This window comes from Oncorhynchus nerka, linkage group LG15 (assembly GCF_034236695.1).
Source record: "Oncorhynchus nerka isolate Pitt River linkage group LG15, Oner_Uvic_2.0, whole genome shotgun sequence".
Lineage (NCBI taxonomy): Eukaryota > Metazoa > Chordata > Actinopteri > Salmoniformes > Salmonidae > Oncorhynchus > Oncorhynchus nerka.
This window is the reverse complement of record NC_088410.1, coordinates 13,791,465-13,807,863: the sequence shown is the minus strand read 5'-3', so window position 1 is coordinate 13,807,863 and position 16,399 is coordinate 13,791,465. Positions and strand designations below refer to the sequence as shown.

The window sequence follows — 16,399 nt, the reverse complement described above, 5'->3', positions numbered from 1 at the left end:
AGCTGACCCATCCTGCCTGGTGGCGGTGGTGTACTGGTGTGGTAAATGTTTTCTTAGCACACGTTAGGTCTCTTGATACCAACTGAGCACCGATGGAACGCCACAGCCAATAGAACTGGGAAGAGATGGAGCGTGCTGTTGGTAGCATGAATGTACCACCGTCCAATCTGCAGCAACTGTGTAACGCCATCGCGTCAGCATGAACTAGCATCCCTGTGGAAGGTCCCCGACACCTTGTAGAATCCATGACCCAAAGAGTTTGGGGTGTTCTGGAGGCAAAAGGGTGGGGGGTCTGACCGGGTACTAGATGGGTGTACCTAATAAACTATCCAGTGAGTGTATGTACTTGATAGAATCTGTTGTTAAACAAGCTCTCTAAGAAGGAAACCAAGTGTTGACTTGCGTTGAAAACCCCGACCTTCCCTTCTAAATATCTCTCTGACTCATTCCGTCCCTTCTAAATATCTCTCTGACTCATTCCGTCCCTTCTAAATATCTCTCTGACTCATTCCATCCCTTCTAAATATCTCTCTGACTCATTCCGTCCCTTCTAAATATCTCTCTGACTCATTCCGTCCCTTCTAAATATCTCTCTGACTCATTCCATCCCTTCTAAATATCTCTCTGACTCATTCCATCCCTTCTAAATATCTCTCTGACTCATTCCATCCCTTCTAAATATCTCTCTGACTCATTCCATCCCTTCTAAATATCTCTCTGACTCATTCCATCCCTTCTAAATATCTCTCTGACTCATTCCATCCCTTCTAAATATCTCTCTGACTCATTCCATCCCTTCTAAATATCTCTCTGACTCATTCCATCCCTTCTAAATATCTCTCTGACTCATTCCATCCCTTCTAAATATCTCTCTGACTCATTCCATCCCTTCTAAATATCTCTCTGACTCATTCCATCCCTTCTAAATATCTCTCTGACTCATTCCATCCCTTCTAAATATCTCTCTGACTCATTCCATCCCTTCTAAATATCTCTCTGACTCATTCCATCCCTTCTCTAGGTGGGTGTGTTTACGTCCCTGTGCCAGTACTTCAGTGAGAGCGCCAAGCTGTGGCGTACGGACGGCATGGTGCCGCTGGCAGAGACTAATGCCAGCCGGGCCGTCTGCAGCACCCGGCACCTCACAGCCTTCGCTGCCAGTCTCTTCGTTCCACCTGATGCTGTCACCTTCATACGGCCTGTAAGTAGGGGCTGCAGGTAGACTAGTGGTTAGAGTGTAGGGGCGGCAGGTAGCGTAGCCTAGTGGTTAGAGTGTAGGGGCTGCAGGTAGACTAGTGGTTAGAGTGTAGGGGCTGCAGGTAGCCTAGTGGTTAGAGTGTAGGGGCGGCAGGTAGCCTAGTGGTTAGAGTGTAGGGGCGGCAGGTAGCCTAGTGGTTAGAGTGTAGGGGCTGCAGGTAGCCTAGTGGTTAGAGTGTAGGGGCTGCAGGTAGCCTAGTGGTTAGAGTGTAGGGGCTGCAGGTAGCCTAGTGGTTAGAGTGTAGGGGCTGCAGGTAGCCTAGTGGTTAGAGTGTAGGGGCGGCAGGTAGCCTAGTGGTTAGAGTGTAGGGGCTGCAGGTAGCCTAGTGGTTAGAGTGTAGGGGCTGCAGGTAGACTAGTGGTTAGAGTGTAGGGGCTGCAGGTAGCCTAGTGGTTAGAGTGTAGGGGCTGCAGGTAGCCTAGTGGTTAGAGTGTAGGGGCGGCAGGTAGCGTAGCCTAGTGGTTAGAGTGTAGGGGCTGCAGGTAGCCTAGTGGTTAGAGTGTAGGGGCTGCAGGTAGCCTAGTGGTTAGAGTGTAGGGGCTGCAGGTAGCCTAGTGGTTAGAGTGTAGGGGCTGCAGGTAGCCTAGTGGTTAGAGTGTAGGGACTGCAGGTAGCCTAGTGGTTAGAGTGTAGGGGCTGCAGGTAGCCTAGTGGTTAGAGTGTAGGGGCTGCAGGTAGCCTAGTGGTTAGAGTGTAGGGGCTGCAGGTAGCCTAGTGGTTAGAGTGTAGGGGCTGCAGGTAGCCTAGTGGTTAGAGTGTAGGGGCTGCAGGTAGCTTAGTGGTTAGAGTGTAGGGGCTGCAGGTAGCCTAGTGGTTAGAGCGTTCGGCCAGTAACCTAAAGGCTGCTAGAACGAATCCCGAGCTGACAAGGTAAAAATCTGTTGTTCTGCCCTGAGCAAGGCAGTTAACCCACTGTTCCCCGGTAGGCCGTCATTGTAAATAATAATTTGTTCTTAACTGACTTGCCTAGTTAATAAATAAAGCTTAAAGGTTGTTTAAAAAAAAAGTAGAGATATACCTGATAAACACACACACCTGATAATACACACACAGATGGCGCCGACAGAGATGGTCGCCTCGCTTCTAGTCCTTAGGAAACTATGCAGTATTTAGTTTTTTTATATATTATTTCTTACATTATTAGCCCAGAAAATCTTAAGTGTTATGACATTCAGCCGGGAAGAACTATTGGATATCAGAGCGACGTCAACTTACCAACATTATGACCAGGAATACGACTTTCCCAACATTATGACCAGGAATACGACTTTCCCAACATTATGACCAGGAATACGTCTTTCCCAACATTATGACCAGGAATACGACTTTCCCAACATTATGACCAGGAATACGACTTTCCCAACATTATGACCAGGAATACGACTTTCCCAACATTATGACCAGGAATACGACTTTCCCGAAGTGGATCCTTTGTTCGGTTCACCACCCAGGACATTGGATCTAATCCCAGAGGCCGACCCAAAACAACGTCGCGGCAGAAGAGGAAGACGGAGCTGCCTCTCACTGCTTCAGAGTATATTACTCACCAGTGTCTAGTCTCTAGACAACAAGGTAGACAAAATTCGAGCAAGGGTTGCCTTCCAGAGAGACATCAGAGACTGTAACATTCTCTGTTTCAAGGAAACATGGCTCACTCGGGATATGTTGTTGGTGTCTGTACAGCCACTGGGATTCTTCATGCTGTCGCGCCGACAGAAATAAACATCTCTCTGAGAAGAAGGGCGGGGGTGTATGCTTCATGATTAACGACTCATGGTGTAATCATAACAACATACAGGAACACAAGTCCTTTTGTTCACCTGACTTAGAATTCCTTACAATCAAATGCCGACCATATTATCTCCAAAGAGAATTCTCGTCGGTTATTATCACAGCCGTGTAAAGCCCCCCTCAAGCGAATACCACAACGGCCCTCAAGGAACTTCACTAGACTTTATGTTAGCTGGAAACCATATATTCCGAGGCTGCATTTATTGTAGATGGGGATTTTAACAAAGCAAATTTGAGAAGAAGGCTACCTAAATCTATCAACATGACTGTAGCACTCGCGCGGGGCAATACACTGGACCACTGCCACTCTAACTTCCACGATGCATACAAGGCCCTCCCCCGCCCCCCCTTCAGCAAATCCGACCACGACTCCATTTTCCTCCTACTGTCCTATAGGCAGAAACTCAAACAGGATGCACCCTTGACAAGAACCATTCAACGCTGGTCTGACCAATCAGAATCCACGTTTCAAGATTGTTTTGATCACGCGGACTGAGAAATGTTCCTGGCAGTCTCAGAGGTTAACATTGATTTATATGCTGATTCGGTGAGTGAGTTTATAAGGAGGTGCATTGGAGATGTTGTACCCACTGTGACTATCAAAACCTACCCTAACCAGAAACTGTGGCTAGATGGCGGAAGTTGCGCAAAACTGAAAGTGTGACCTACTGCATTTAACCATGGAAAGATGACTGAGGATATGGCTGAATAAAAACAGTGTAGTTATTCCCTACCGCAAAGCAATCAAGCAAATGATATGTCGGTATAGGGACAAAATGGAGTCGCAATTCAACGGCTCAGAAACTAGATGTATGTGGCAGGGTCTACAGGCAGTTACGGACTACAAAAAGAAACCCAGCCACGTCACGGACACTGACGTCTTGCTTCCAGACAAACTAAACACCTTCTTTGCCCGCTTTGAGGATAATACATTGCCACCGATGCGACCCGCTACCAAGGACTGCAGGCCTCCCCTCTCCTTCTCCGTGGCCGTTGTGAGTAAGACATGTAAACGTGTTAACCCTCCCAAGGCTACTGGCCCAGACGGTATCCCTCAGAGAATGCCCACACCAGCTGGCTGATGTGTTTACGGACATATTCAATCTCTCCCTATCCCAGTCTGCTGTCCCCACATGCTTCAAGATGGAAGCTTGTTCCTGTACCCAAGAAAGCAAAGATAACTGAACTAAATGACTATCGCCCCATAGCACTCACTTCTGTCATCACGAAGTGCTTTGAGAGACTAGTCAAGGATCACTAGTCAAGGATCACCACCACCTTACCTGCCACCCTAGACCCACTTCAGTTTGCTTACCACCCCAATAGGTCCACAGACGATGCAATCGCCAACACGCTGCACACTGCCCTAACCCATCTGGACAAGAGGAATACCTATGTAAGAATGCTGTTCGTTGACTACAGCTCAGTCTTCAACACCATAGTACCCTCCAAGCTCATCATTAAGCTTGAGGCCCTGGGTCTTGACCCCGCCCTGTGTAATTGGGTCCGGGACTTTCTGATGGGCCGCCCCCAGGTGGTGAGGATAGGTAACAACATCTCCACTTCGCTGATCCTCAACACTGGGGCTCCACAAGGGTGCGTGCTCAGCCTCCTCCTGTACTCCCTGTTCACCCATGACTGCGTGGCCATGCACACCTCCAACTCAATCATCAAGTTTGTAGACGACACTACAGTAGTGGGCTTGATTACCAACAACAACGAGACGGCCTACAGGGAGGAGGTGAGGACACTCGGAGTGTGGTGTCAGGAAAACAACCTCTCACTCAATGTCAACAAAACAAAGGACATGATCGTGGACTTCAGGAAACAGCAGAGGGAGCACTCCCCCCCCTCCCCCCTATCCACATCGATGGGACCGCAGTGGAGAAGGTGGAATGTTTTAAGTTCCTCGGCGTACACATCACGGACAAACTGAAATGGTCCACCCACACAGACAGTGTAGTGAAGAAGGCGCAACAGCGCCTCTTGAACCTCAGGAGGCTGAAGAAATTTGGCTTGCACAACGCATCACCGGGGGTGCCCTCCAGGACACCTACAGCACCCGTTCTCACAGGAAGGACAAAAATATCATCAAGGACAACAACCACCCGAGCCACTGCCTGTTCACCCCGCTATCATCCAGAAGGCGAGGTCAGTAGAGGTGCATCAAAGCTGGGACCGAGAGACTGAAAAACAGCTTCTATCTCCAGGCCATCAGACTGTTAAACAGGCACCACTAACACAGAGAGGCAGAGAGGCTGCTGCCTACATACAGACTCAAATCATTGGCCACTTTAATAAATGGATCGCTAGTCACTTTAAATAATACATACAAATGTTTACATATCTTACATGACTCATTTTATACCATCTATTGCATCTTGCCTTTGCCGCTACATGTACATATTCTCATTCCATCCCTTCAGATTTGTGTGTATAAGGTAGTTGTTGTGGAAGTGTTAGATTACTTGTTAGATATTACTGCACTGTCGAAACTAGAAGCATTTCGCTACACTCGCGTTAACATCTGCTAACCATGTGACCAATAACATGTGATTTATGTTGAGGAAACACACTGTAATGTTACGATGCCCTACTGTGAAATCAGCTGACTTTCACACACACACATCTTCTCTCCTCTCGTCCTTTAGGAGCGGGGGGTTCCCAGCCTCGTGGTGTTGTTGACGTGTGTGGTGGGGTTGCTGTGTTACGCCGTGGCGGCGGCCATCTTACATAAACTGGACCAGCTGGACCTGAGGAGGGCGGGAACGGTGCCGCTCTGTGGACACGACGGAACATTCAAGTACGAGGTGCAGGTCAAGACCGGCTTCAGCCGCGGGGCAGGTGAGAAGGCAAAGGTTACGGATTCAAATGAAAAGAAATTTGACGTTTAATCAATTAGACTTTTATTCACAAAGGGCAGAAACATATCACATAATTATTATATGCTGTGTATATCTAACTCCTCCCCCTGTCTGCTAGGCACGTCAGCACATGTAGGCATCAGTGTGTACGGCTGTGAGGGGCGTAGCGGGCATCGACACCTGGACAGCCCCGGGGCCTTCGCACGTAATGGACTGGACATCTTCCACATCGCCACGGAAACTAGCCTGGGCAGCGTCTGGAAGATCCGCGTCTGGCACGACAACAAGGGTAGGAGGACACACACACTAACACATATGGAGGTACTTTGGATTTTTGAAAAGCATGTTACAAGTACAATGTCATATTATTATTCATATTATTATTCATATTATTATTATTCATATGATTATTATTCATATTATTAGTCATATTATTATTATCATTATTCACATAGTTATTTGTATTATTATTATTCATATAGTTATTATTCATATTATTATTCATATTAGTAGTATTATTCATATTATTATCATTCTTCTTATTATTATTATCATTATTCATATTATTATTCATATTTATATTCATATTATTCATATTCATATTACTATTATTCACATTATTATCATTATTTATACTATTATTAATATTATTCATAATATTCATATTAGCCACTGTGGCAGATAGAAAGACAAATCTACCAGCCACTCAGAGGATTTTTACCAGCCCCCCCCCCCCCCCCAATCAACTCAAATTAAACCAACAAAACACTAAATAACGGATGAACATGCTTTGTAATGTTCCTAAAAAAAAGAATAATGTATTATCACCAGTACCTCTCCAGTACCTCTCCAGTACCTCCCCAGTACCTCCCCAGTACCTCCCCTGTACCTCCCCAGTACCTCTCCAGTACCTCCCCAGTACCTCCCCAGTACCTCTCCAGTACCTCTCCAGTAACCTCCCCAGTACCTCCCCAGTACCTCTCCAGTACCTCCCCAGTACCTCTCCAGTACCTCCCCAGTACCTCCCCAGTACCTCTCCAGTACCTCCCCAGTACCTCCCCAGTACCTCCCCAGTACCTCTCCAGTACCTCCCCAGTACCTCCCCAGTACCTCTCCAGTACCTCCCCAGTACCTCCCCAGTACCTCTCCAGTACCTCCCCAGTACCTCTCCAGTACCTCCCCAGTACCTCTCCAGTACCTCCCCAGTACCTCCCCAGTACCTCTCCAGTACCTCCCCAGTACCTCCCCAGTACCTCTCCAGTACCTCCCCAGTACCTCCCCAGTACCTCTCCAGACATGAAACATAGGTACTTTTTGCAATGTAAACATTTGAATTGAAGCGATCAAAGTTCTTGCCTCTTCGTTCATTTGAAAGATAATAAATAATTAAAACGTAGTGTGAAAAAGTACTTACAGCTTAGGTCTGATATTCTAAGAGTTGATTCGGGTTGTATTCGAGTTGGCGCAACATCGCACCCTGTTTGAGACCAACACGTGGCCATGGCTGTGTGAGTAGCAAGCCTGTATCTCTCACAGAACTAGAATGAGATTCACTTCCTGTGTTCTCTCTCCCTCTCTGTTCTGATAGACATGAACCTGCAACTCCCGTCTGTCCAGCGTTGCACTTCATCATTCATTTAGTTACAGAATCAAGGCTGTCTGTTCAGAAAGAAATGAAAGGATTCAGTTTGTCCTACTACACCATGAGAAGGTCTATCATTTAGCCACAGAGGATCAATAGTTTCTTTTGAAAAACTGCCTGGCTGTGGATTGTGTGTCGCCCAATAACAAGGCCTACAGTCAGGGATGTGCTGCACATCTGTCAGTGAACGACAGCATGCAGACAAAACAGGCCGTTCACAATATTTCAAATAGAAAACGCAGGGAAACACAGGTTGAAAAGCAAATGTCTCCTGTAGAAAACAGAAGACTCATCTGTCTGCTGCAGGCTGGAACAATATTTGATCAACTTCTAAATATTGTTTTACATAGTAAAGAGAGAGAGGCTTTTGGCACAAACACATCGGACTGGTGAGTGATCTGAGCATCATTAGGGGAGTGATCTGAGCATCATTAGGTGAGTGATCTGAGCATCATTAGGTGAGTGATCTGAGCATCATTAGGTGAGTGATCTGAGCATCATTAGGTGAGTGATCTGAGCATCATTAGGTGAGTGATCTGAGCATCATTAGGGGAGTGATCTGAGCATCATTAGGTGAGTGATCTGAGCATCATTAGGTGAGTGATCTGAGCATCATTAGGTGAGTGATCTGAGCATCATTAGGTGAGTGATCTGAGCATCATTAGGTGAGTGATCTGAGCATCATTAGGGAGTGATCTGAGCATCATTAGGTGAGTGATCTGAGCATCATTAGGTGAGTGATCTGAGCATCATTAGGTGAGTGATCTGAGCATCATTAGGTGAGTGATCTGAGCATCATTAGGTGAGTGATCTGAGCATCATTAGGTGAGTGATCTGAGCATCATTAGGTGAGTGATCTGAGCATCATTAGGGAGTGATCTGAGCATCATTAGGTGAGTGATCTAAGCATCATTAGGTGAGTGATCTGAGCATCATTAGGTGAGTGATCTGAGCATCATTAGGTGAGTGATCTGAGCATCATTAGGTGAGTGATCTGAGCATCATTAGGTGAGTGATCTGAGCATCATTAGGTGAGTGATCTGAGCATCATTAGGTGAGTGATCTGAGCATCATTAGGGGAGTGATCTGAGCATCATTAGGTGAGTGATCTGAGCATCATTAGGTGAATGATCTGAGCATCATTAGGGGAGTGATCTGAGCATCATTAGGTGAGTGATCTGAGCATCATTAGGTGAGTGATCTGAGCATCATTAGGTGAGTGATCTGAGCATCATTAGGTGAGTGATCTGAGCATCATTAGGGGAGTGATCTGAGCATCATTAGGTGAGTGATCTGAGCATCATTAGGTGAGTGATCTGAGCATCATTAGGTGAGTGATCTGAGCATCATTAGGTGAGTGATCTGAGCATCATTAGGGGAGTGATCTGAGCATCATTAGGGGAGTGATCTGAGCATCATTAGGTGAGTGATCTGAGCATCATTAGGGTAGTGATCTGAGCATCATTAGGTGAGTGATCTGAGCATCATTAGGTGAGTGATCTGAGCATCATTAGGTGAGTGATCTGAGCATCATTAGGTGTGATCTGAGCATCATTAGGTGAGTGATCTGAGCATCATTAGGTGAGTGATCTGAGCATCATTAGGTGAGTGATCTGAGCATCATTAGGTGAGTGATCTGAGCATCATTAGGTGAGTGATCTGAGCATCATTAGGGGAGTGATCTGAGCATCATTAGGGGAGTGATCTGAGCATCATTAGGTGAGTGATCTGAGCATCATTAGGGGAGTGATCTGAGCATCATTAGGTGAGTGATCTGAGCATCATTAGGTGAGTGATCTGAGCATCATTAGGTGAGTGATCTGAGCATCATTAGGTGAGTGATCTGAGCATCATTAGGTGAGTGATCTGAGCATCATTAGGTGTGATCTGAGCATCATTAGGTGAGTGATCTGAGCATCATTAGGTGAGTGATCTGAGCATCATTAGGTGAGTGATCTGAGCATCATTAGGTGAGTGAGCTGAGCATCATTAGGTGAGTGATCTGAGCATCATTAGGTGAGTGATCTGAGCATCATTAGGTGAGTCATCTGAGCATCATTAGGTGAGTGATCTGAGCATCATTAGGGGAGTGGATCTGAGCATCATTAGGTGAGTGATCTGAGCATCATTAGGGGAGTGATCTGAGCATCATTAGGTGAGTGATCTGAGCATCATTAGGGGAGTGATCTGAGCATCATTAGGGGAGTGATCTGAGCATCATTAGGTGAGTGATCTGAGCATCATTAGGTGTGATCTGAGCATCATTAGGTGAGTGATCTGAGCATCATTAGGTGAGTGATCTGAGCATCATTAGGTGAGTGATCTGAGCATCATTAGGTGAGTGATCTGAGCATCATTAGGTGAGTGAGCTGAGCATCATTAGGTGAGTGATCTGAGCATCATTAGGTGAGTGATCTGAGCATCATTAGGTGAGTCATCTGAGCATCATTAGGTGAGTGATCTGAGCATCATTAGGGGAGTGGATCTGAGCATCATTAGGTGAGTGATCTGAGCATCATTAGGGGAGTGATCTGAGCATCATTAGGTGAGTGATCTGAGCATCATTAGGGGAGTGATCTGAGCATCATTAGGGGAGTCAGTGAAACTGGAAAGCATTTTTAGGACTGTAATTTCCTCCTCATATTGTGTCTCCACACATCCAGGTCTGGACTATTGATGGGTTCAAGTTTGTTTTTATTGACCTCAGTTTGTCCGTGTCAAAGTAGCCTGTCATTTCGCTCACAGTTAAAAAAAACATTAGATCAAAGTCTCCAATCATGTAAAATGATGTAGAATTGCATGAACATAAAGGCAACATTTTTCCGGGACCACATTTTTTTACAAACCCTAGGCTACTAAAATGTAGATGCCTCTACTCTACTGCTCTATGCCACTATGCAAAATAGATGATATGCATGCAATGGTTTATTATAAACATTTTCAGGTCCCTCAGAGCTCCCCAGGTCACCCCCTACTTCCACTCACCTTTTTTTTTTTTACAAATAAAAACTGAATGTGGTGTATTGTTTCATTACATTTTTTGTGACGTGAGTCTTTTAGCCAAAATATCACAGATGAGACAAAAATGTTCAGGTTACCGTGGTAATGTGACTAGAGTGAAATTTGTGCCTGTGAGATTGAGTCTGGCTAGTAGAAGTGTTATGGTTACCGTGGTAACGTGACTAGAGTCACGTTTGTGCCTGTGAGATTGAGTCTGGCTTCTAGAAGCGCGGTGGTTACCATGGTAACGCGACGAGTAATGTTTGTGCCTGTGAGATTGAGTCTGGCTTCTAGAAGCGTTGTGGTTACCGTGGTAACGCGACTAGAGTGATGTTTGTGCCTGTGAGATTGAGTCTGGCTTCTAGAAGCGTGGTGGTTACCGTGGTAACACGACTAGAGTGACGTTTGTGCCTGTGAGATTGAGTCTGGCTTCTAGAAGCGTGGTGGTTACCGTGGTAACACGACTAGAGTAACATTTGTGCCTGTGAGATTGAGTCTGGCTAGTAGAAGCGTTATGGTTACCGTGGTAATGCGACTAGAGTAACGTTTGTGCCTGTGAGATTGAGTCTGGCTACTAGAAGCGTGGTGGCGTGGTGGTTACCGTGGTAACGCGCCTAGAGTGGCGTTGTCTTTCCTAGCAGTTGAAACTCAAACATAGAAAAACAACCTAGCCTCTGAACACAACCATGGAAATGGCCAGGAAACACAAGGACAAAGTCTCACTTCAGTAGAGGTTAGTTTAAATTGAATTAGACCAACTTTTATGCCTGTACATGGCGCTTCTAAAAATGAATCTTTCACTCAGTTCTTCACGTGTGCACAGCCCCCAGCACAGCCCCCAGCACAGCCCCCAGCCAGGCAGTGTTGCAGCGCGAGGTGGAACAGGCCATATGGGATTCGTATTGATTAACAAAACGGCATAAATACATTGAAAACAGCTAATGCAGCATTTATTTTACTGTAAATGTGATCATACTTGACTGTTTTTAACTCACAAATGTGAGTGGAATGCTGTGGAGCCCCGCCTTGGCAGGTGATCATTTAGGCCCTGATAAATATCATTATTATTATTATATACTCACAGTAGATCTCATTGTCAAACCGTAAGCAACCTAGTAAATGTGCCCTTTCTCTCCTCCCAGGTCTGTCTCCAGCATGGAAGCTCCAGTACGTCCTGGTGAAGGACCTACAGACAGGAAGCAGTTACTATTTCCTGGTAGAGGAGTGGCTGTCAGTGGACAACGAGAGGACAGCTGGAGGCGTGGAGATAGAGGTGGAGGTCTCAGGTAAGGACCCTAACCCCGAGCTCTAAGCCCCTCCCCCTAGCCCCTACCCTCATAGTTTATGAGTCACACCCTTAGCCAAATGGTCTCCAACATGGTGCAGGAGTCTATCCACATCTCACCACCGCTGCCTCGACAACTGATCTAGGGACAGTTTTGTCATATAGCCGTTAAGGATAACAGTTGGACTTTGAACAGGAGCACTGATCACAAATCAGTGGTCCGTTCATTCATACAAACTCACTACTTCCTCTTTTAATTCCTCCTTCCTTTTTTTCTGCTTCCTGTGGGCGTGTCCTGACCTTCAGAAGAGGCAGAGCTTCGTCGGTTGCCCCGCCTCCTGAACTGGGAGCTTCAGCGTGCTCTGTGTGAGAGTCACTTGTGGCTGTCGCTATGGGAACGGCCCGTCCGCAGTCCCTTTACCCGCCTCCAGAGGGCGACATGCTGCGCCCTGCTGCTACAGCTCTGTCTGCTGGCTAACACCATGTGGTACAGCACCGTGGCCAATAGGAGCTACAGGTAGGGGAGTGTGTGTGTGTGTGTGTGTGCGTGCGTGCGTGCGTGCGCGCGCGTGTGTGTGTGTCCGTGTCTGTGTGTGTCCATGCCTGTGTGTGTGTCTGTGTGTGTGTGTGTGTTCCAGTACTGACTGTGTTGTCCTACTGTAGCTCTGTAGCAGTGTCCAGGCTGGTGGTGGTGAATGTGGAGACTGTGGCTGTGGGAGTGGTCAGCTGTCTGGTGATTTACCCCCTCTACCTGCTGGTCTTCACTCTCTTCAGGATGAGTCGTAGCAAGGTGACACACACACACACACACACACACACTTTTAGAACACACATACACACACCTTTAGAATACACACACACCTTTAGAACACACATCTTTAGAACACACAGACACAACTTTAGAACACACACCTTTAGAACACACACCTTTAGAGCACACACCTTTAGAACACACATCTTTAGAACACACACCTTTAGAACACACATCTTTAGAGCACACACCTTTAGAACACACACCTTTAGAACACACACACCTTTAGAACACACATCTTTAGAACACACACCTTTAGAACACACACCTTTAGAACACACACACCTTTAGAACACACATCTTTAGAACACACACCTTTAGAACACACACCTTTAGAACACACATCTTTAGAACACACAGACGCAACTTTAGAACACACACCTTTAGAACACACATCTTTAGAACACATATCTTTAGAGCACACACCTTTAGAGCACACACCTTTAGAACACACACCTTTAGAACACACACACCTTTAGAACACACACCTTTAGAACACACATCTTTAGAACACACACCTTTAGAACACACACCTTTAAAACACACACACCTTTAGAACACAACACACATCTTTAGAACACACACCTTTAGAACACACATCTTTAGAACACACACCTTTAGAACACACACCTTTAGAACACAACACACATCTTTAGAACACACACCTTTAGAACACAACACACACCTTTAAAACACACACATTTAGAACACAACACACATCTTTAGAACACACACCTTTAGAACACACACCTTTAGAACACACATCTTTAGAACACACATCTTTAGAACACAACACACATCTTTAGAACACACACCTTTAGAACACAACACACAACACACATCTTTAGATCACACACCTTTAGAACACAACACACATCTTTAGAACACACACCTTTAGAACACAACACACATCTTTAGAACACACACCTTTAGAACACACACCTTTAGAACACACATCTTTAGAACACACACCTTTAGAACACATATCTTTAGAACACACATCTTTAGAACACACACCTTTAGAACACACATCTTTAGAACACACACCTTTAGAACACACACCTTTAGAACACACATCTTTAGAACACACACCTTTAGAACACACATCTTTAGAACACACACCTTTAGAACACACATCTTTAGAACACACACCTTTAGAACACACATCTTTAGAACACAACACACATCTTTAGAACACACACCTTTAGAACACAACACACATCTTTAGAACACACACCTTTAGAACCCAACACACATCTTTAGAACACACACCTTTAGAACACACATCTTTAGAACACACACCTTTAGAACACACACCTTTAGAACACACACCTTTAGAACACACACCTTTAGAAGACACATCTTTAGAACACACATCTTTCGAACACACACCTTTAGAACACACACCTTTAGAACACACACCTTTAGAACACACACCTTTAGAACACACATCTTTAGAACACACACATCCACTCGTCACATCTCCACCATTATGCATTTAAATCCCTGAATCCTTCATAAAGGCTCTGTGTGTCTGTGTGTGTTTTGCATCCCGCCGTGTGCGTCCCTGTGTGTGTGTGTGTGTGTGTGTGTGTGTGTATAAGTGTGTGTCAGTAGAACAGGTGCCGTCCTCCCAGGTGGACCAGGAGTCAGTGGAGATAGATGACTTCCTGGACAACTCCATGGCAGGAAGCTCCTTCCTCATCTTTAACGGTGTCCCTGGAGAGGTGTGTACGTGGCGTGAGTGTGTGTGTGTGTGTGTGTGAGAGAGAGGTGTGTACGTGGCGTGTGTGTGTGTGTGAGAGAGGTGTGTACGTAGAGTGTGTGTGTGTGTGTGAGAGAGAGGTGTGTACGTGGCGTGTGTGTGTGTGTGTGTGTGAGAGAGATAACTCTTAATATAAAGTAGAGCACCGGCCTGATATAGCAGGAAACCGGGTCAGTTGAGATGGGAGCTGTCTGAAATGTAGACAGACAGATGTGTCTAGTCTAGGTCTGGTTGTCTGGTAGACTAGGTCTGGTTGTCTGGTAGACTAGGTGGTTGTCTAGGTCTGGTTGTCTAGGTCTGGTTGTCTGGTTGTCTAGGTCTGGTTGTCTAGGTCTGGTTGTCTGGTTGTCTAGGTCTGGTTGTCTAGGTCTGGTTGTCTAGGTCTGGTTGTCTAGGTCTGGTTGTCTGGGTCTGGTTGTCTGGTTGTTTAGGTCTGGTTGTCTAGGTCTGGTTGTCTAGGTCTGGTTGTCTAGGTCTGGTTGTCTGGTTGTCTAGGTCTGGTTGTCTAGGTCTGGTTGTCTGGTTGTTTAGGTCTGGTTGTCTAGGTCTGGTTGTCTAGGTCTGGTTGTCTAGGTCTGGTTGTCTGGTAGTCTAGGTGGTTGTCTAGGTCTGGTTGTCTGGTTGTCTAGGTCTGGTTGTCTAGGTCTGGTTGTCTGGTTGTTTAGGTCTGGTTGTCTAGGTCTGGTTGTCTGGTTGTCTAGGTCTGGTTGTCTAGGTCTGGTTGTCTAGGTCTGGTTGTCTAGGTCTGGTTGTCTGGTTGTTTAGGTCTGGTTGTCTAGGTCTGGTTGTCTGGTAGTCTAGGTGGTTGTCTAGGTCTGGTTGTCTAGGTCTGGTTGTCTAGGTCTGGTTGTCTGGTTGTCTAGGTCTGGTAGTCTAGGTCTGGTTGTCTAGGTCTGGTTGTCTAGGTGGTTGTCTAGGTCTGGTTGTCTAGGTCTGGTTGTCTGGTAGTCTAGGTGGTTGTCTAGGTCTGGTTGTCTAGGTCTGGTTATCCTAGTCTGGTTGTCTAGATCTGATTGTCTGGTTGTCTAGATCTGGTTGTCTAGGTCTGGTAGTCTAGATCTGGTTGTCTAGATCTGGTTGTCCTAGTCTGGTTGTCTAGATCTGGTTGTCTAGATCTGGTTGTCCTAGTCTGGTTGTCTAGATCTGGTTGTCTAGGTCTGGTTGTCTAGATCTGGTTGTCCTAGTCTGGTTGTCCTAGTCTGGTTGTCCTAGTCTGGTTGTCCTAGTCTGGTTGTCTAGATCTGGTTGTCTAGATCTGGTTGTCCTAGTCTGGTTGTCCTAGTCTGGTTGTCTAGGTCTGGTTGTCCTAGTCTGGTTGTCCTAGTCTGGTTGTCCTAGTCTGGTTGTCTAGATCTGGTTGTCCTAGTCTGGTTGTCATAGTCTGGTTGTCCTAGTCTGGTTGTCTAGATCTGGTTGTCTAGATCTGGTTGTCCTAGTCTGGTTGTCTAGATCTGGTTATCCTAGTCTGGTTGTCATAGTCTGGTTGTCCTAGTCTGGTTGTCTAGATCTGGTTGTCCTAGTCTGGTTGTCTAGATATGGTTGTCTAGATCTGGTTGTCTAGGTCTGGTTGTCTAGATCTGGTTGTCTAGGTCTGGTTGTCTGGTTGTCTAGGTCTGGTTGTCTAGGTCTGGTTGTCTGGTTGTCTAGGTCTGGTTGTCTAGGTCTGGTTGTCTAGGTCTGGTTGTCTAGATCTGGTTGTCTAGGTCTGGTTGTCTGGTTGTCTAGGTCTGGTTGTCTAGGTCTGGTTGTCTGGTTGTCTAGGTCTGGTTGTCTAGGTCTGGTTGTCTAGGTCTGGTTGTCTGGTTGTTTAGGTCTGGTTGTCTAGGTCTGGTTGTCTAGGTCTGGTTGTCTAGGTCTGGTTGTCTGGTAGTCTAGGTGGTTGTCTAGGTCTGGTTGTCCTAGTCTGGTTGTCTGGTTGTCTAGGTCTGGTTGTCTAGGTCTGGTTGTCTTGGTCTGGTTGTCTTGGTCTGGTTGTCTAGGTGA

At 46.1% G+C, this 16,399-nt stretch overlaps 1 protein-coding gene across 1 annotated transcript in view; it reads left to right on the top strand.

Moving 5' to 3' along the window:
- pkd1a (polycystic kidney disease 1a) overlaps nt 1-16,399 on the top strand; it is a 187,354-nt gene that overhangs the window by 140,443 nt on the left and 30,512 nt on the right. The window contains 7 exon segments of the mRNA XM_065001039.1: nt 1,022-1,201; nt 5,701-5,893; nt 6,032-6,202; nt 11,698-11,841; nt 12,147-12,357; nt 12,504-12,630; nt 14,256-14,378. Of these exon segments, the coding sequence (XP_064857111.1) occupies nt 1,022-1,201; nt 5,701-5,893; nt 6,032-6,202; nt 11,698-11,841; nt 12,147-12,357; nt 12,504-12,630; nt 14,256-14,378 (1,149 nt within the window).